We start from the raw sequence: 22,457 nt of genomic DNA on the forward strand, positions 1-22,457 counted from the left end.
TCCTACATTGCCTAGGGCAATGTCAAGCAGGTCCAACAGGGACAGAACAGTAAGAGACCCTAGAAGGTCTTTGGATCTGGGTAGGAGCAGATCAGTGAGGGGAACAGTTCAGGGAGGAATGTCAGAAGACATGGGGGATGATATGGATGTAGAGCAGAGGAGGGATGGCAGTTTGGGAGTTAGCATGTCAGAGGAGGGAATGGGAGAGTCCCAAGGAGGCACTCAGGCCTCGGGATTTGTTCAGCCACCCCACTACCCACACTTCTCACAAAACCCTGGGTATTCGATGGGAGGTACATCAGATTACCCTAGTTTCACCCCTTATCCCACACAGATGCCATACCCACCCTACTACCCACCATATTCACAGTACCTAATGTATCCACCCCCACCTTACTATCCAAACCCTACCTCAGAAAATGTTGCACCACCTCCACCACCTACAGAACCAGCAGCCCCAGTTACTCAACCTTCTAGACCTAGCTCAGCCAGTGGGAGCAAGGTCAAGATGACCGACTACATGAAGTTGGGTGCTAGTCAGTATGAAAAAGGGGATGACCCGTTTGTGTATCTTGAGAGGGTCAAGGTGATCACAGATGAGATTGGGGCAGGTGATCACAGATGAGATTGGGGCTGATGACAGTAGAGCCATTCAGATGGCTGGGTTCACACTTAAGTGCAAGAAGGCACGAGAGTAGTTCAAGAATTATGTGAACCCTAGAGTAGACAACATGTCTTGGGAAGAGTTTGCAAACGATTTTGCAGGATGGGCTTTCCCAGATAGTTCAAGGGAGCTGAAGATGATAGAGTTCGAGCAGTTGAGGCAGACTGATGAGATGAGTGTCGAGGAGTTCACAGACAGATTCTTGGAGCTGTTGCCATTTGCAGGGCAAAACCTTGACACAGACCAGAAGAGGTCGAGGAGGTATATCATGAAACTCCACTCTAGATATTCCTCCTTGATCTAGTCAGCAGATAGGGAGAGCTTCCACGCCATAGTGGATATGGCCCGGAAAATGGAGGCCAGTGCCATCGTTCAGGGGACAGTTAAGCAGTCAGTGGCACAACCTTCTGGTTCTAAGACCCCAGGCTCTTCTTCTTTCAGTTCAGCAGCTTCAGGTAGCAAAAAGTGGAGTAACACCACTAGGAAGCCCAAGAAGAACAAGTTTTGGAACAAGGTCAAGTCTAGTCTGGGACTAGGGAGTGGCTCAAGCTCTGGCGCAGATAATGCAGTTTGTGCAAAGTGTGGTAGGCTACACAGGGGAGTTTGTCGGGCTGGGACAGCAGCCTGCTTCAGATGCGGGCAAGAGGGACACATGGCTCGGGAGTGTCCTAGGGCAGCTTTTGGAGCACAGTCTCAGCAGACAGCTTCTGGTAGTGTGGCTCAGCCAGCAGCTCCAGCCATGACTCAAGCCAGTGGCAGAGGCAGAGGGAGAGGGGCAGCCTCTTCTTCAGCGGGTTTCAGAGGTGAAGGTCCATCAGCTCCAGCACGGATCTTCACAATGACTCAGCAGGAGGCAGATGCATCTAACACCGTGGTGGCAGGTAATTTATTCATTGGTTGTTCAGATGTGTATGCCTTGATGGACCCTGGTGCATCTCATTCTTTTATTGCTCCGAGAGCCGTTCAGAGGTTGGGGTTGATGATCTCTGAGTTAGAGTGTCCTCTCTGGGTCAGTGGACCCAAGTGTGATCCATCAGTGGCAGAGTCAGTCTGCCAATGTAGTCCTGTGTTTGTTGAGGGAAGATGCTTGTCCGCCGACCTGGTGGTTCTAGATTTGACAGATTTTGACGTCATTCTAGGGATGGACTGGTTATCTACCTATGGTGCTACCTTGGACTGCAGGGACAAGGTAGTCAGGTTCAGAGGTCAGGATGGATCAGAGGTTGTCTTCAGGGGAGACAGGAGGGGTACACCTAGAGGTCTGATATCAGCTCTTCAGGCTCGTAGGTTGCTTAGGAAGGGATGTCAGGGGTATTTGGCTCATGTGAGAGAGCTTAGCAGTCAAGTTAGAGAGCCCGCCTCGGTGCCAGTGGTTAGAGAGTTTCTAGACGTCTTCCCAGACGAGCTGCCAGGTTTACCACCTGCTAGGGAGATAGAGTTCGAGATAGAATTGATGCCTGGAACCCGACCGATCTCTATTCCTCCCTACAGGATGGCTCCAGCCGAGTTGAAAGAATTGAAAGAACAGATGCAAGAGCTGGTAGACAAGGGCTTCATCCGACCGAGTACCTCACCCTGGGGTGCTCCAGTCTTGTTTGTCAAAAAGAAGGATGGATCCCTTAGACTTTGTATCGACTACAGGCAGTTGAACAAAGTCACTACCAAGAACAAGTACCCTTTACCAAGGATCGACGATCTATTCGACCAGCTAGCAGGAGCGGGTTGTTTCTCCAAAATAGATCTGAGATCTGGGTACCATCAGTTGAGGATCAGAGAAGATGATGTACCAAAGACAGCTTTCAGGACCAGATATGGGCATTTTGAGTTCCTTGTAATGCCGTTCGGGTTAACCAACGCCCCTGCAGCATTCATGGATCTCATGAATAGAGTGTTTAGCCAATACCTGGATCACTTTGTTATTGTCTTCATAGATGATATCTTAGTGTATTCCAGGAATGCAGAGGAGCATGCCCATCATCTGCGGTTGGTTTTGCAGACCTTGAGGGAACATGGCTTGTATGCCAAGTTCTCTAAGTGTGAGTTCTGGCTGAGGAGTATTTCGTTCTTGGGGCATGTAGTGTCAGAGAATGGGATAGAGGTGGACCCCAAGAAAACAGAAACTGTGGCTAACTGGCCTAGACCCACTTCAGTGACGGAGATCAGGAGTTTCTTGGGTTTGGCAGGTTACTACAGGAGGTTCGTTCAGGACTTCTCGAAAATAGCAGCTCCTCTGACCAGACTAACCAGGAAGAATCAGAAGTTTGTGTGGACCGACCAGTGCGAAGAGAGTTTTGAAGAGCTTAAGAAGAGGTTGACTTCAGCACCAGTTTTAGCTCTGCCATCTAGTGATGAGGACTTTACAGTCTTTTGTGATGCGTCCCGTGTGGGACTGGGTTGTGTACTAATGCAGAATGAGAGGGTGATTGCTTATGCTTCTAGGCAGCTGAAGAAGCATGAGTTGAATTACCCCACGCATGACCTTGAGATGGCAGCAGTAATCTTTGCACTCAAGATGTGGAGGCACTACCTCTATGGGGTAAAATGTGAGATCTTTACAGATCATAAGAGCCTGCAGTACATCCTGAGTCAAAGAGATTTGAATTTGAGACAGAGGAGATGGGTAGAGCTGCTGAGTGACTATGATTGCAAGATTCAGTATCATCCGGGTAAGGCGAATGTCGTGGCAAACGCCCTAAGCCGGAAGTCACTAGGCAGTCTATCCCACATCACGGCAGAGAGGAGACCAGTGGTGAAGGAGTTTTATAAGCTCATTGATGAAGGTCTACAGTTGGAGTTATCTGGTACCGGTGCTTTAGTGGCCCAGATGAGAGTGACACCTGTGTTTCTGGAGCAAGTGACTCAGAAACAGCATGAGGACCCAGAGTTAGTGAAGATTGCCAGGACTGTTCAGTCAGGCAAGGATAGTGAGTTCAGATTTGACAACAAGGGGATCCTCCGCTATGGGAGTCGACTATGTGTACCAGATGACATAGGGCTAAAAGGAGACATTATGAGAGAGGCTCATAATGCAAGATACAGCGTTCACCCCGGAGCCACCAAGATGTATCAAGACTTGAAGAAAGTTTACTGGTGGCCAGTGATGAAGAAAGAAGTGGCACAGTTTGTGTCCGCCTGCGAAGTATGTCAGAGGGTGAAGCTGGAACATCAGAAGCCGGCTGGAATGCTTAACCCGCTACCTATTCCAGAGTGGAAATGGGAGAACATAGCTATGGACTTCGTAGTGGGGTTACCGGCAGAGTCCAACAGATTGGACTCCATATGGGTGATTGTGGACAGACTCACCAAATCTGCTCACTTCATCCCTGTCAGGAGTGGCTATTCTGTGGACAAGTTGGCGCAGGTGTATGTGGATGAGATCGTCAGGCTGCATGGGGTTCCTGTTTCAATAGTGTCGGATAGAGGGCCCCAGTTCACCTCCAGGTTTTGGCGGAGTCTGCAGAATGCCATGGGTACTAGGTTGGATTTCAGTACTGCCTTCCACCTCCAGACGGACGGACAGTCCGAAAGGACCATCCAGACTATCGAGGATATGCTTAGAATGTGTGTGCTGGACTTTGGCGGTTCTTGCAGGCAGCATCTACCTTTGGTGGAGTTTGCCTACAATAACAGCCATCATGCTAGCATCGGGATGGCTCCATATGAAGCTTTATATGGAAGGAAGTGCAGGTCACCTGTTTGCTGGGAGGAAGTTGGAGAAAAGGCCTTGGCAGGGCCTGAGCTAGTAGAGATCACCAGCAGGGTGGTACCCATAATCAGAGAGAGAATCAAGACTGCTGCAAGCAGACAGAAGAGTTATGCAGACGTTCGCAGAAGACAGATAGAGTTTCAGGAGGGGGATCTGGTATTGCTCAAGGTGTCTCCAATGAAAGGAGTGGTTCGCTTTGGGAAGAAAGGTAAACTAGCCCCACGATACATCGGACCCTTTAAAGTCTTGCAAAAGATTGGGAATGTGTCGTACAAGCTGGATTTACCTGCTTCAATGGCAAGAATCCATCCGGTTTTCCATGTTTCAATGTTGAGGAAATTTGTGTCAGATCCGGGCAAGGTTCTTAGTGAGCCTGATGTGGAGATCCAAGAGGATCTCACCTATGTTGAGCAGCCAGTGCGGATCATAGACACCCAGATCAGAAAGCTAAGAAACAAGGAAATCCCGATGGTGAAAGTCCTATGGAACCACCACAATATGGAAGAGTGCACCTGGGAGACACGGGAGTCCATGCTCCAGCAATACCCTTATCTTTTCTAAGGTTAGATTTTTGTGTTTTTTTTGTGTATGTTATGATGTATGCCATGCTATGTGCTAGTTGAGGAACATTCGGGGACGAATGTTCTTAAGGGGGGGAGAATGTAATACCCGGCTAGACTCCGGTATCGGAATTCCTACCGTCCGGTGGAACCTCGGATGTCGGAAGCCTCTAGTAGGGTAGAAACATATTTTCCTAAAATTTTTTAATGTATTTTATGATTTTAAATGAAAAGGAAATGAGTTTTTGCATGAAAACAACCTTGGAGGAAAACCCAGGTTCGGCCGCCGAAGCTCAAGTTCGGCCGCCGAACATGCATGTGTTTTGGAGGCACGTTAGGCCCCCGAAAGCATAGGTGAGGGAAGTCCAGGTTCGGCCGCCGAAACCCAAGTTCGGCCGCCAAACATGGCATGCATGCGGAAGCACTTTCGGCCCCCGAACGTGGCCTGGCCAGCCACCTATAAAAGGGACCCTTAGCCGAAATGGACGAGCTTTCTTCCATTTTCGGCCACAGCTAGCTTCCAACCTCCCTCTTCCAAATCTAGTGTTTTTCCTCCAAATCCCCACCATTTTTCTTGAGTTTTAAGCTTGCATTGAAGGTTTTGAACTTTTGAAACAAGTTTTGGAGCTTTGGGAACTCAGGAGCTCATTTTCTTGGATCTCCAAGTTTAGGTCATCTCTGTCTCGATCTTCAAGAGGTAAGAGCTGATCTTAAGCTCCTTATGTGTTTTAAGTAAGTTTTTATGAGTTCTTTGGGTATAAATGCATGTTAGGTTATATGTTGAGTTTATAGGTTAATATTGATGTTTTGAACATTGTATGTTGGATTTGTGTTGTTATTGTGTGTTGTAGTTGGGGTTTAAGTTAGTTTGAGGCCCCTAGGAGCCAATGTATGTATATTTGCATGATTTGATGAGTTATATGCATGTTGGAATGGAAGGGAGAAGTTTTGTGCAAAGGGAGCCAAGTTTCTGCCCTTTGGCAGAAACCAGGTTCGGCAGCCGAAGGAACTTTCGGCCGCCGAACATGGCTTGGGAGGCAGGCCTTTCGGCTGCCGAAGTTGCCCCCGAAAAGAGACTTTCGTCTCTGTCTGGGACTTTTGGCCGCCGAAGGTGCCGCCGAACCTGCCTGGGTTTCGGCTCTGGAGGGACTTTCGGCCGCCGAAGGTGCCGCCGAACCTACCCTGTTCTGCCTTCCTTTGCATGTTTTTGCATGATTATTTTGAGGTGTTTTAGGGGGTTTTTGGGGGATGTTTTTAGAGTTATGTTCTAGTGGTTTGGTCCCTCATTTGAGTCCACCTGTGTAGGTTCGGACCCGAGGAACCGAGGACCCCAGTAGTGAGTCAGCTGCTTCAGTCATTGTCAGAGCTAGCCAAGAGGTGAGTAGAATAAACCTTTACGTTTTAAAGCAAATAAATTATAAAGCTTTTAGCATGTTCATGCATCATGAATGCCATGTGATGAATTAGGTTGTTTGCATTAGAATTCACGAATATGTTGCATTGCATTTATGATGTTGTTGTGGATTGGTTATTGGATGATCCTTTAGTCCTCATATGTTATGATGATGTTACGGCATGATATGGTATGGAAGTCCAGGTTGTACCCATTCTATGTCCCTGGCACTATGTAAGAGAAAGTCCAGGTTGTACCCATTCTACGTCCCTGGCACATTGGTATGTATGATATGTTATGTTAAGAGAAAGACCGGTTGTACCCATTCTACGTCCCGGCACTTTGGAATGTAGAGGACTATTGGTGACAATACCATCCGAGATGTGATTAGTTGTGATGTGTTGCATTACATGATGGCATGAGATTTAAATGTTGTTTTCTTCTATTCTGCTCACTGGGCTCTTGTAGCTCACCCCTTTTCCCTAATCCCCCAGGATTGCAGGTACGGGCTAGACAGAGAAGTCAAGAAGAGTAAAGTCTTATGTTTGTAATAGTTAGAAAGTGGACATGATAAATAGTATAATGATGTAAAGTTGAATAGTCATGTTATGTATATTGATATTGAGGATTAGAGGTTGTGCTTGACCCTATAGATGTTGTAATCCCTTTTGTTACATGATTTTAATGTTTTATGATAAAGATGCTAGCCAACTCAACACATGTATATCGCTCATTGGGGCATTGATGAGATCCCACAGAGGGGTCAAGTTTATGATTATGTTTAGTGCATGCACAGGTTGAGTTTGGTGTATGAGGAATGAATGAAAGAAAAGTTTTAATTTTTATGTATGATTGTTGATCATGTATGGGATTAAACAGGTTTACAGGTTACATGTCAGGCTTGCTACGGGTCCCGGCGGTCTTAAGCCGATCTGGATCCTAGCGCCGGTAGCGGTCCGATTTTCGGGTCGTTACATTCCCTACCCCAATCCTGGGCCTAGATTACAGCCACGACCCATGAAAGGAAGGCCCACACGCCCTCTCAAGTAAAACAGGCCCGGACCACCAGATCCCTGAGGCCGGACTCCACCAGATTCTTCCTCATCGAGATCGGCCCAGCCCGTATAACCTCCCCATGGATTCCTTCTCCTCCTTGGTTCAGCGTCCAGCCCAGCTCTCGGCCCAGCACAGAATCTAGAACGAGACTCGTCATACAGCCTGGCAGATCCGCTCGAGTGTACGCACGGGGGAGAATCAGAGGCCGTTACGCATGGAGCAGGCGCCGATATCCTCGTACGCCCGTATCTGTATGGCAGAGACGCGTGGTCCAATCATGGGAGAGCCGTTATACGTCACCAGCAAGCAGGAAGAAAAGGATAAAAGGGATACCCCTTTAGGGAGATAGGCCAAGTTTTATTCTTCAATACACAAACCCTTGTAAAACCCTATTCTATTGGATCTCAGATCATCATTATATATATATGAAGTAATCAGAAAACAGAGCTGTACTGTCATTAATTAGACATGCAAAAAAGTGAACATGAGGTAGCACGACAGCTAATCCGAAACTCAAGTTAGTATATTCAATAAGAGAGAATGCAATGAATTGCTTAGAGTTTTTGTGTGAGAGAATAGCGTACATTTTCCTTTATAATTCTTCTCTTTATATACTGTAAGAAGGTGGAGATAAATATAGCATTTCCTGATAATCCGATGATGATGTGACCAGCTGCTTAATAAGAGACATCGCCAGTTAATAGTTGGTAATCCCGTGATTACAGGTATAATGGAAATACGCTAGATTGTACCTGATAACGATAATTTTTTACTCAGACTCACTCTGTCGAGGAAAGGGCGAATCTTGATGATAAACCAAGTGTTAGGATGTCCAGATCTTCCTTTCTTAGGATTGGATCCTGTTTTTCACTTATCATATACTTGTCATGTGGTCTCGTCTTATTTTGACAGCTCATAACTTACTTTGAGTGATTGTTATGTAGTATCACAAGTCCTCCGCTGGTTTTTTATTCTTCAGATTCGAAGGAGATAGCTGTTCTTGAGATATGGGGCATGTGGTCCACTAGGATTGGATATGGAACATGTGGCCCACTGGGATTGGTTTTTTTGCTGTCCACATTGTTTTGCCTATTTAACCCTTCAATGATGACTACCCTGCTTCTCATGTCGCATTTAAAGCATGCCGTCAACATCGTCTTATAAAAATCCTTCTTCTTCTCCAAATACCACTTTTGCCTTCACCTGTGATCTTTTGCTTTCAAAAAGACTAGTTCGCGACTTCTTTCCCGTTTATACTTTCTACGATAATTTTTGTTTCTTTTTTTTTTTGTCTTCAATATGAACAGAAACACTTCTTCTTCTCTCGTGGAGGTTCCGCCTCGAGCTCCTTCTCTGATGGTCCCATCCGTGCCCCAGCCCCTATCGTTCTATTGAGGGAGGCTCCAAAAAGCGAAGGTAGCTTGATTAGTGACATCCCGTCCATCCTATCGGAGCGTGATGTAGACCGCCTTTACGATACCTACCAAAATCTTCGAGAGACTTGATTCCTGCTGAGGATATCATTATGGTCTTCGAGAAGCAATTGAAGGCGGGTCTCCGATTCTCCATAGACCCTTTTTTATTGATATCCTTCGGTTCTACAAACTTTCGGTTGCCCAACTGCATCCTAATAGCTGGAGAATCCTAGTGGCTTTCTTGTTCGTCTGTCTTAATAACCACATCGAATCGAGTATAGCGCTCTTTTTCCAGCTGTACTAATTAGGTACCTGCTAAAAGGAAGAATTTTGGTATTTAGTAGGCGGAAACACCTAATCATGTTCGACCGGATACCTTCCTCCTTGAAGCGATGAAAGAATAAGTTTTTTGTCCTTTGTCACCTCATGTCCAGGGGTTTTGGGCGCCTTCAAACAAGCTGGCACTTTTGGGTAGAACTGAAGAAGGATGGAATTCGTCTGAAGAGGGATGAGGACGAGACTTTAGCATTTCTCTTGATGAAGGATAAGTCTCCAAAGAAAATGGACATTACCCTCGAAGTGAGGAACGCTATTTTATCTTGGCAGAGTCATTTGCAAGCAAGCCAGAATCGGAGTCCTCACCTGCTAAGACTTCCTACCCTCAGGGAAAATACCTTCCTGGCTAGAGATTAGGGTACTTTTTTTTCTGTCTTCTTTTAGGTTTCGAACTGCCTTACTTAATTACTTTATAATTTTTGCAGATATGGCTGATTCGAAGAGCAAATTTGTTGAAGCGGTTTGAAAGTTTGGCACCTAAGAGATGGATAGGAGGATCTTAGTAGAGGAGTGCTCGAGGTTGAAGACTCAGCTCAATGAAGTGGAGGGCACCATGAAGGAGACCCTAGAGTCAGTTGATAAGCTCCAGGCTGAGCTGAATGAGGCTAATGCTTCCAAGCTGGTTCTTGAGAATCGGGAAAAAACTACAGAGGATCAGGTGGCCATGTTGCACCATCAAGTCCTAGAGCTACAGGCTCAAGCTGAGGAGGCCCAAGCCATCTCTATCAGGGTTGCTACGCTTGAGACAGAGCTATAGGAAACAGTGGCCCAAGGTGGGGAGATGTTCATTTAAGGGCAAGACTCAGGGAAGAAGGATCTGGTGAAATAGTTTCCTTCTGAAGTCTTTACTTGGATAGACGACATCTTCCTTGTGGAGGAGGGAGGTGAGATTGAAGAGGGGGAGGGACGAGCTGAGGGCAGCCCCTACGACTTGGTCTCTACAGACAACATAGAAAATACTGATGTAACAAGACTCAGACGGAGGAACATGAAGATATTCCTCCTCTTATTTAATCTTTTATGTCTTCAATGAAGATATTTTCTCATATCTTGTTATTATTTTCACTGAGTGTCATTATTCCCTATACTTGTTTATGTAACAACCCGGAAACCGGACCGCTACCGGCGCTAGGATCCAGATCGGCTTAAGGCCGCCGGGACCCGTAGCAAGCCTAACATACATTCTGTATACCTGCTTAATCCCATACATGATCAACATAAACATAAAAATTTTGAACTTTTCTCATTCATTTACCAAACTCAACCTGTGCATGCACAACTAATGATCATAATCATCAACCCCACATTGGAGTCCTCATCAATGCTCCAATGGGGTAACATAATATCATAAAAGTTTGGTTAAACTTGAACATCATAAAAACATTTTATAGATCATGTATCAAGGGGATAACCATACACATAGGGTCAAGCACAATTCAATATTACAAGGCTATTTAATACTTTACAATTCATCATGTCCACATCTAACTATTACATAGACATAACTTTACTCTTCTTGACCTCCTGGCCTATCCCATACCTGCATACCTGGGGGATTAGGGAAATGGGGTGAGCTATTAGAGCCCAGTGAGCAGAATAATAAAACATTATATTTATAGTTCATGCTCTCATGAAATTCATCACAACACAAACAAATCACATTAAGGATGAACTTGTCACCAATAGTCCTCTACATATCCAATAGTGCCAGGGACGTAGAATGGGTTTTCCTGGACTTCCTCTTACATAACATATCATAACATTCCAATGTGCCAGGGACGTAAAATGGGTCTTCCTGGACTTTCTCTTACATTGTGCCAGGGACGTAGAATGGATCTTCCTGGACTTCCATACCATATCATCATCGCATCATACCATATCATACGAGGGCTAATGGATCATTCAATATTCATCCACATCAACAATATAATATGCAACGCAACATATTCGTGAATTCTAATGCAACAACCTAATATATATATATATCACATAGTATTCATGATGCGTGAATCATGCTAAAACTTTATTTATTTACTTTGCAACATAAAGAGTTATTCTACTCACCTCAGGTTAGCTCTGACAAGACTCTGAAGCAGCTATCTCACTGCTGGGGTCCTCGGTTCCTCGGGTCCGAAGCTACACAGGTGGACTCAAATGAGGGACCAAACACTCAAGAACATGACTCTAAAATACTCCCCAAAAACCCCCTAAAACACCTTAAAACATTCATAGAAATCATGCAAAGGAAGGCTGAACAGGGCACTTTCGGCGGCAGGTTCGGCGGCCGAAGGTTCACTCCAGAGACGAAACTCATGCATGTTCGGCGGCACCTTCGGCGGCTGAAACTCCCTTCCAGAGCCGAAAGTCCACTTTCGGGGACAGGGTTTGGCAGCCAAAGACTTGCCTCCACAGGCAGGTTCGGCGGCCGAAAGTCCCTTCTGCTGCCGAACCTGAGTTCTTCCAAAGGGCAGAACTCAGCCTCCAACAATACATATTTGCCTCCCAACCCATTCAACTTAACACCAACACTTCCACAACATGCATACACACATATATAAGCTCTTATGGGCTTTAAACTATCCTAAACCCCAACTACAACACATCAAACATACACATATAACTCACATTGCTCAAAACTCAACATAAACTCATAAACTCAAAAAATAACCTAAACATGCATTTCTACCCTATAAACTTTCATAAAACTTGTTTAAAACATAGAATGAGCTAAAGATCTACTCTTACCTCTTGAAGATCGAGAGTAGAGGCGATCCAACTCGGAAATGGGGGAGATCTAACTCCTTGGGTCTCCAAGCTCCAAAACTTGCTCTTTTTGCTCAAATATCTTCAAACCAAGATAAAGACTTGTTAAAACTTAAAGGATTTAACAAAAATCATCAAAAACAACCATGGGAGAGCATGGACTCACCTTATGCCGAAAATGGGGAGAAAGCTCGCCCGTTTCGGCCATGGAACCCTTATATAGGGGCTGGCCAGACCACCCTTTGGCACCCTAAAGTGCCTCCAAAACTCATGCAAGTTCGGAAGCCTAACTTGACCCCCTAAACTATCCCACGTTCGGCGGCCGAACTTGAGGTTCGGCGGCCAAATTTGGAAATGCCTCTTTGGTCTTTTTCATTCAAAACTCAATTTCCTTCTTACTTAAAATCATAAAATACATTAACAAATTTTATAAAAACATGATTTTACCCTTCTAGAGATCTCCGACATCCGAGATTCCACCGGATGGGAGGAATTCCGATACCGGAGTCTAGCCGGGTATTACAGTTTATAACCCTTATCCAATACTTCAAACAATTTCTTAAAAATTGCTAAGGGTTAACATTCGTCCACCACAGTGGTAATAGCTTAAAAATCTTTGAATAGTGGAAATAGCACCTGGATATATGGCCTAGCTAATGCCTACCTTGGATTTGAAAATACCCTTTAAGATTTCTTATAATCCTAAAGCTAGTATTCATCGGTGAACACCCATCCTATGGCTTAGGCCTTGAATGCCTCAAATTCTTGTATAGGGCTATCACCCGATAATTGAGTAGGGCGAAACCGGTCTCGTGGCCTTGCATGAAGGCCTCGATTAGTGGGATCATTGTCCAGTTTTTTGGCCTGGCTTATATTTGCCCTATAGTTTTAGGCAAGCCTTAGAATTTCTTATAGAAGATTAATACTTAGCGAGTCCCGTCTTTGGGGCTCCTTATGATCACTTTTGATTAGCGGGATGAACACCCAGTCTTTTGACTTAGTAGAACTCGCCTTGTGATTCTGTTTTAGTGGGACCAAAGCCGGAATAATCTGGTGAGACTCACTTTGTGACGTGGCCTAGCGAAACCCGCCTTGTAACCTTGCCTAGCGAAACCCTCCTTGTAACCTTGCCTAGCGAAACCCGCCTTCTGACCTTACCTAGCAAAATCTGCCTTGTGACCTGGCCTAGCAAAACCCGCATTATGGCCTTGCTTGGTGGGACCAACGCTCGAATGGTCTGGCAGAACTCGCCTTATGACCTAGCCTGCCGAAACCCACCTTATGGCCTTGTTTAGTGGGACCAATGTCCAAATAGTCTGGTAGAACTCGCCTTGTGACCTTGTTTAGTGGGACCAACGCTCGAATGTTCTGGTGAAACCGACCTTGTGCCCTTGTTTAGTGGGACCAATGCCCGAATGGTTTGGTGGAATCTGCATTATGACATGGCCTAGCAAAACCCGCTTTGTGGCCTTGTTTAGCGGGTCCAACACTCGAAGGGTCTAGCGGAACCCACCTTGTGATTTGGCTTGGCAAAACCCGCCTTGTGGCCTTTTCTTGTCTCCTTAATCTTTTTTTAGGAAGGCAACCCATCGTTCATTGTCACTGAGAACAAAACATATGAAAAGTATCCCTCTAACTTGTTATTGATAAAATTTTCTAATATTACAAATATCTCGAAAGTGGAGAATCACTTGGCCATCTAATTTGGCCGGCTTACAAAACTTCTAAGTGAATGACCTTTGAGACTTTAAATGGTCTTTTTCAGTTCTTGCCCAACTTACCAGACTGGCAGTTATATCTATAATCTGCTTATTTTCCTTGACCATTCCTAGGTCCTTCCATTATATATATATAACCCCTATAAGCTTTCGATCACAGGTAGTTTCGGGAGTTGTTGCCTCAGACTCAAGTCTCTTCTCTTTCATGCCCTTCTTGGTGAGCTTCAAAAGAGTGTCATCCCTTATCAGCCTCTCAATCTCATCCTTTAGTTGCTTACACTCTTCCATCATATGACCTTGATCTTCATGAAAAAGACAATACTTGATCTTATCTCATGTCTTTGCTTTCTTGGGATTGAGTTTGGACAATCACCTGATTTCTTTATCATTTTTCTTGATCCACATTAAGATACGAGTTTGTGAGTCATTCAACATATATAATTCTTGTACTTACTTTGATCATCCCTCTTTCGGGATGTGGGATAACTCTTGTGATCTCCTTTATGTTTTTGCCTCTCGAGTTTTTGACTTTACTTTTGGTTCGCTCTCTTGTCCTCTTTTAATGCTTGGACTTTGTCATCCAGCTTGATATACTTATGAGCTTTGTCTATCAACTGTTGATACGTCACGGCTGAGTTTTTAATTAAGGAATTCATGAATTTGACATTTTACGTTCCTTTCTTCAATGCTTCACATGCTATTTCGTGATTTAATTTTTCTACCTATATGGCTTTAACATTGAACCGTATGATAAAACTCCTCAAAAATTGGCCCTCTCATTGGCGGATCTTCCGCAAGTTAGAGGAAAGTTTTTTAGGAGGTATACACATAATAAATATGGATTTAAATAACATAGCAAACTGTGTAAAGTTTTCAATTAAATATGGACTAAGATGTTGGTACCATTTCTGAGCCAAATCTGTGAGTGGTAATGGAAACACTCGACATAATAAAAAGTCATTGATATCTTGAAGCAGCATAATTGTCATGAAGATTGCCAGGTGGCTTCTGGGATCGGCCGTTCCATCACACTTGTCTAAGCTAAGTAGCTTAAACTTGGTTGGGAAGGTTTCTGCTAAAATTTCTTCCAAAAGATGCGAGGCACCATTTAAGCTGAAATCTCCTCTTATTCCTTTTAGTATCTTTGCACAGTCTGTACTAGCTTCCAATCGATACCTTTTAAAACTTTTTCTGATTCATCTTCAGACTCGGCCTTTCCTTTAGGTTGCCTTTTGACCACTTCTGTCTGAGCCCTTGGGGTGCCTACAAAGACTTCCTCCATTTTCCGAGAGCCATGTTCGATGCCTCTTCCTGAGCCTTGTACTGCCCGAGAGTAGCCTGTAAATTTTTGATGTTTTGAAATATCTGCTTGTTGTTTAAATTATTAAGGTATGCTTTATTGACCATTGAGGGTGTGTTTTATCCATATTCTTCTATGAGAAAAAGAGTAGGAGACTAGTCGTAATCCAAATGAATAGAGAGGATTCAAATAAATTCTTAGCAACGGAATCAAATGATGTAGCCGAAAAATAAAGTTATGCTGTAATTGGTTAGACCTGCAAAGAAGAGAACATGAGGTGGTGAGTGCCCACGGTAGCCACTCTGACGCTCAAGTTATGATACTGAAAAAAACAGTGAATGCAATGAATTTCTTAGAGTTTTTGTGTGAGAGAATATCATACCTTACCTCTGTAATTTTTCTCCTTTTATACAGTAAGAATGTGGGGATTATCAGGAATGATATGGCCGGCTGCTTGATAAGGAATATCGCCAGCTAATAGGTTGCTAATCCCACGATTACAGACGTAATGGGAATGCCCTGAACTGTACATGATAATGGTAACTTCATGCCGAGACTCGCCTTACCGAGGGAAGGGCGAGTCTTGATGATGAACTAGGTATTAAGGTATCCGGGTCTTCCTTTCCTCAGGCCCCATTTTTCACTTATCTTATCCTCACCACGTGGCTCTGTCGTATGCTGACAACTTATGACTTATTTTAGACGATTATTATGTAGTATCAATATATAATCTATTTAAATAGAATAAATTATAATTAATTAACTAAATTGGCTAAATAAAATGGTAAGAATTAAACAATATTGCAATTATATGTGTAATTTTATCAAAATTATATATTTTAAAATTATATATATATATCGATTCAGTACGGTTCCGATTCAGTTCCGATTTGATATGGTTTTGATATAATTTTTAATAAAAAAATCAAAATCAAAACAAAATAGTTAAATAAATTCAATTTGGTACAATTCGATTCTTATACGATCGATTTTTTCTTATTTTGATTCGATTTAATATGATTTTTCAATTTAATTCAGAACTTTGAAGAACCGTGCACAATCCTCTATTTCATGTGGTTCAGTGACCCTTAGTACATAAAGGAAGCAGTTTTTCTCACTAGGTTTAGTTACGAGTGAGATGTTGAACAAGAAGTTTTCAGACCATGGATTTACGTGTAAAAACCTCAAATGTACTTTGAATCTTTGAAAGAAATAAGAAAAGAAGAAGGGAGAAGTATATTTATGGGACTTGAATTTTTCTCTCTCTAAAAATGGCATGGGATGCTTGAAAGGAAAGACTTCGAAGAGGAAAAAGAAAGAAGATGAAGTCTCTTACTTACCATATTAGGATTTCTAGATCATCTTCCATTGTTTCTTCCATGCATGAGTGAGGTTGTCACATGTCTATCTTGGCTCATGTGAGCCTTCTGCGCCCTCCACTGAGCCACATGGCTTATATAGCTTCTCGAGTTATAATTATAATCTAGATGATATCATATTAATAAGAGTTATTAATATACTCTATGTGTAAATTATCTAATTAGATTTGTTCTTTTACCAATTTCGGTTTGAAATAGACAATTTGATCTGATTTGTGGATCAAAGTGAAACCGATATGATTTTTAACAGCTCAAAAATAATTTTGATTTTTAATAGTTTTAGTTTGGTTTTAAAGCAATACTTATAATTATGGTTTTTATCGTTACAGTTTTGATTTGAAAAGTTTTTTAGATCTAAAAAATTTAGATAAAATTAAATAAAATATAAGGAAATAAAAATTAATATTAAATATTATTGAATTAATAATTAAGTGAATAAGAAAATTGTACAAAAGATGTATATTGCATAACATAAAAAGTAAAAAATAATATTATTTTAAATGAAATAATATATTTTACAAGTAAAAAAATAAATGAATTTGAATCTACTTATTTGATAATTAACATATTTATGCATCAATTTTGAAGTAACACAAATGTATAAGATTATTTATTTTAAAATTTTAAAATCAAATTGAATTGTTAATTCGAATCGATTTTTGAAGTAACACAAATGTATAAGATTATTTATTTTAAAAATTTAAAATCAAATTGAATTGTTAATTCGAATCGGTTAGCATCAATTTTGAAGTAACACAAATGTATAAGATTATTTATTTTAAAAATTTAAAATCAAATTAAATTATTAATTCGAATCGGTTAGTTGAAGTGCAGTTCCAATTCTAGTAAAAAGAAGGGAGTTATAACCCGCCCGTACTATAAGGTTCCGATCAGTTCAAAAATCTAAATTGATTAATCAATTTAATCATAGATTTGATTATTCCAATTTCAGTTTGAGTCACGATTCGAACTACACTAAGTGTTATATATTTGATCTATTTATCTCATAAGTACTATTGTAGTTGTTTAAATTTCACATGAACTATATCTTGTAAGACATCATTGATTATAGACGAACTTCAAGCATTTTGAACAATGTAAAAAACCCAATTGAATAAAATAATTTAAATATTTGTGTAAATTTTAATTTTTTATACAATGTAAAAAAAATCTTAATTGAATAAAAAAATCTAAATATTTATACAAATTTCAATTTTTTGAATTTATACAACAAAGTCTAATATATTGAGTTTCTAACAAATTGTATAAAAAAAATTAAATTGAATTTGAAAAGTTTAAATAAAATACATGACTTTAAACTTTACAACAACCAAGAAGTATATATGAAATTCATGAAAAGGTTTAAGTTATTTTATTTAATAGATAAAAAAATTGAAATATAAATATATATGAAATTACAAAAAGATTTAGATTATTTTGTCCATTAGATAAAAAATATAATTAACTAAAAAATAATGAAAAATATTATATGGGATAACCAATGACATTTTTAAATTCTAGTAAAAATTAATTTAGATTTATGAATAAAATTGTAATAAATTTTAAAATATTAAACGTTTAGGATGTAAATGTAAATTAATTAAAACGTTTAGATTATTTAAATTAATAGGCCAATTATTTATAACATTAAAAAGTCCAATTAGCTTTAAAAGTCTAAATATGTGCTCAAATTCGCGATTGTAGTTAATTTTTAAAATATTGTACAATAAAGTCCAATATGTTATTTTTTTTTTCAAAATTAATGTTAATTTCAGCAAAAATATCAAATTTTCCCTTTAATATATTTAAAAAGTAAAATATTTATATTTGTTATACTATATTTATTAAAGTATTAAAAATTAAATTTTAACATATCAACCATAAAAATTCTAAAATAATAAAATATTTTTTCGAATTAATTATTCTCAGATATGTAAAATTATGAAAAGCAATACTATTTTAGCCTTATAAGCTCCAAACAGATTAAAAATTTTCAATCTATTAGTATTTTATACATCACTAAATACCCATATTATAAGTGAGAATTAAATTATCTGTCATTAATAATTAATAATATGATTCAAACTAACAAACTCCCTATATATTTATATAATATATGAAATATATTTTTTTAATCATAAATTTTATTTTGATGGGCTATTTTAGTTTGTTAATAAAACAAAGCATTATCAGCTTAATTATGTGTTTAAGATTGAAAATGTAGTAAAGAACATTTTGATAATTTTCACTAAAATTGACAGTAATTTGGACGAATAAATTTAAATATATTTATCTGTATTTTATATTATAACTTGGCCGGAATTGAAATAATGAGATATTATATATAAAAGTGGGAAGAATTGGAATAATGAGATTTCTTATTGATATTGCGGAGATTAGATTGATAATGTAGCTAAATAGAACTACGCTGCGATTGGTTATAAGGCCATCTGGTGCAATATTATCTCCAACCTGCACCATTTTTAACACCAAAAAGAATATTCTATTTATATCATTCTCTCTCTTTAATATTATATTATTTATTTTACCTTAATTTTATTTATATATTTCACTCAAAAAATTCATATAATTTTATATATTCACTCTAAATATTTATATATTTTATATTTTCATCCAATATTTAAATATTTAATTATTTTATAAATAAACAAATAAAAATATATTAATTATAAAATTATATTAATTAAATAATAATTATAAAAAAACATTACTTAAACATTAATTATAAACATACATTAATTAAACATTAATTAGCAATTATATTATAATTTAAATTAATTTTCAATAATTATAAAAATATAAAATAAATTAAAAATATAAAAAATTATAAAAGTGAAAAAAATTAAACTTAATTGAAAATATATATAAATTTTAAATTATATTATAATTTAAAAAAATAGAAAAAAAATAAAATTTAAATTATACTATAAATTTTTTTTAAAAAAAAAAACAGAAAATAGCGCTGCTACAGTGTCACGCCATATTTGGCGTGACACTGTAGCGGTACGCCAAAATCCCGTAGGATTTTGGCGTGCGTTGGAGGGCCATCTCCAACGCCAAAATAGAAATTGGCGCAGCGTTGGAGATGGCCTAACTTGTAAGGAAGAGAAAATGAGGTGGTAGTGGATGTTCACGCCAGTCATTTCGACGCTTAGATCAATATACTGCAAAATAGATAGAATACAATAAATTGTTTAGAATTTAAATGGTATGAAGAATAGCGCACATTTATTTTTGTGATTTTTTTTCTTTATATAGTAAAAAGATGAAGATAAATATAATATTAAGTCAATAAACTGCAGAATATATAAAATACAATGAATTGTTTAAAATTTAAATGGTGCGAGACAATAACGCAGTTTAATTTTTGTGATTTTTCTCCTTTATACTACAAGAAGTAAGAAGTAAGAAGATGAAAATAAATATAATATTTTCTAATAATCTGGTGGTGACGTTGACAGTTACTTGATAAGCGATATCGCTAACTAAATAGATTTATAATCCTGCGATTACAGACATAATGAAAATATACTGAATTGTGTTTAATAACAAATAATTTCGTGTCGAGACTCATTTTTAAAAAAATGGATCTTTGAAGATAAATTAACGGTTAAGGTGTTGGAGTTTTTATTTTCTCGACTTAAATCGTGTTTTCCACTTATAAGATTTTTATCAGTTTTAGTATTATCTAGTATGATAATAACAATTTATCACTTAAATTGAGCAATATGTTATTAATCATTTTTATTAATGCAAACTTGCTTGTAATGATAATTGATTATTAACATGTGATTGAGAAATAAACATGTTTTTATGGAAAAAAAGCAATAAAAATGGTCAACAACCCTAAAACACATTTTCTTTATATCAGGATTAAGAAACATTATTATCTTATGATTACAATAAAACAATATAATATAATTAATATTATTATTTATATTAGTTGCAATTTGATTGGAATAATCAATGTCCAATTTTAATAAAAAACAAAAAAAAATAATGAAATTTATCTAATAAATTATAAAAAATGACTGATAAAATAAATTATGAACTTTTTATCGTTTAAAATTTTTATTATTAAATTATCAATAGTTGATCTCGATATTATGTAATTATATTCTTACTTTTCTAATTATTTTTAAGAAAATAAAAATAAAATGTAAGAATTAAATAAGATGGGATCCCAAAATTAAACATCTTTATCGAACGATACAAATACAAAGAATATTTTAAACATCTCTATATATACCCATTTCTAACTACGAAGACCTTCACTTTATTATTCAAAAATAGACATGAAGGCTTTTACCTTTATAATTTTTAATGACAAAGTAATTTTTTATTAAATTTTTAATAACAAATTAGTTTCAAAATTTTATACCTATAAAATATTAATTTTTATATTTTAAAAATTAAAATGATTTACTATGATAATAAATAAAAAATAATAAAAAAATAACTTCCAAGTCCACCTATTTCAAAATTAAAATAATAATAACTCTCAATTTTTTATTATTAAAACAATAAATAAAAATAACTTTTTATTATAAATAAATATTTATCATAAGAGAAGTATTTTAATTATTAAAAAACATATGACCTCTAGTTAATAGTTAACTGATAAGAATATGTATTATTTTTAATGAAAAAATTATTTTATTAGACAAAAATTAAATTTAAAAATTAATTTATTACCAAAAATTAATAAAGAACTATTGTGAGTTTTGTCTCGTTGATGTCAATTGAAACTTTTAATTAATTATTACCATTAATTAGTTAATAGAGAAATTTGTGTCGCTAATGCATTGCAGGAGGGTGGCCAACTGCACCAGATGGACCATATGCTTGGGGATATTGCTTTGTGAGGGAACGAAGTCCTCCATCAGATTATTGTTCTCCAAGTTCCACTTATCCTTGTGCTCCTGGGAAGAAGTATTATGGTAGAGCTCCCATTCAACTTTCATGGTATGTTTTCCTTTTTTATTTGAAACCATGGTGTCCCAATTGTTTCTTTATATAATATAATATGGTTAATCAATTTATATAATATTAATATCTACTTAAGTTTATAATTAACTTAAAATTTTATAATTTCATCTTAAGAATTTTTTTTTTTAATTTTATACATATTATTTTAATATAAAAATCTATATTTTACTTTATTTTAATTATATAAAAAATCCAATGTCAATTTATATAATATCAATATATCTAAATATAATTAAATTAAAGTTAAAAGATGATTGTGATATATTCTTTTAAGCACAAATAAAATAATTTGAATTAATTACTTGATTGATACAGGAATTACAATTATGGGCAGTGCGGTAATGCCATAGGCGTAGGCCTATTGAACAATCCAGATCTAGCGGCGACAGATCCAGTCATTTCCTTCAAGACAGCAATCTGGTTCTGGATGACTCCACAATCTCCAAAGCCCTCCTGCCACAATGTCATCATCGGAAAATGGTCACCCACCCCTGCTGATTCGGCGGCAGGAAGAGTTCCAGGTTATGGCGTGATAACAAACATCATCAATGGTGGAATTGAATGTGGTAAAGGCCCAAATGACCAGGTTAAAGATCGCATTGGATTTTATAAGAGATATTGTGATATACTTGGAGTTAGCTATGGCAGCAATCTTGATTGCCACAACCAAAGGCCGTTTGGAAATGGGCTTTTGAACTTGGTAAATTCTATGTAATCAGTTGTTTCCATGTAATATTGGAAAGAATAAACTAAATAAAATATGTGTCTTATATAAAACAAACTAAATAAAATTAAAAGACTTATAGAACCAGGATTCACCTAAACCAACCGATACAAGGCAATCCAAACAGAAAAATAAAACAAACTATACAAGGCAACTCATCAAACCAACAAAACAAAATTAGCAATGAATAATTGTATTTAACAAACCTTAATAAGTGCAATATTATACTCATTGGAAAAAGTGATTTATTTTTATTATTTTATAAATTGTATTGAATTAATTAATGCAAATTGAAATTAAATAAAAATTAATTAATCTTAAAGTTTCAATTTATTTTTCTATACTTAATAACGATTGCTATTAATAAAAAATATTATCTCAAAATAAAAATATGAAATATTTTTCACAATGTGTAAAAAAGAGCTTAAACGAT

General features: G+C 37.9%; 1 protein-coding gene across 1 annotated transcript; it reads left to right on the top strand.

Moving 5' to 3' along the window:
• Positions 1 to 14,598: 14,598 nt before the first annotated feature.
• On the top strand, positions 14,599 to 22,059 carry LOC110612600 (endochitinase 1). Its single transcript, XM_021753378.2, has 3 exons — positions 14,599 to 14,749; positions 21,123 to 21,276; positions 21,616 to 22,059. Exons 1-3 carry the CDS (start codon positions 14,599 to 14,601, stop codon positions 22,013 to 22,015), a joined length of 705 nt encoding a protein of 234 aa, XP_021609070.1. The 3' UTR covers positions 22,016 to 22,059.
• Positions 22,060 to 22,457: the final 398 nt, after the last annotated feature.

The sequence above is a fragment of the Manihot esculenta genome, chromosome 4 (assembly GCF_001659605.2).
Source record: "Manihot esculenta cultivar AM560-2 chromosome 4, M.esculenta_v8, whole genome shotgun sequence".
Taxonomy (NCBI): domain Eukaryota; kingdom Viridiplantae; phylum Streptophyta; class Magnoliopsida; order Malpighiales; family Euphorbiaceae; genus Manihot; species Manihot esculenta.

Excerpts from the sequence above, each read along its gene's own strand:
- LOC110612600 (XM_021753378.2), top strand. The coding sequence starts at position 14,599 with ATGAAGATTGCCAGGTGGCTTCTGGGATCGGCCGTTCCATCACACTTG. Across the intron at positions 14,750-21,122 it reads ATCTCCTCTTATTCCTTTTA|GAGGGTGGCCAACTGCACCA; the intron begins GTATCTTTGCAC and ends AATGCATTGCAG. Across the intron at positions 21,277-21,615 it reads GCTCCCATTCAACTTTCATG|GAATTACAATTATGGGCAGT; the intron begins GTATGTTTTCCT and ends TGATTGATACAG.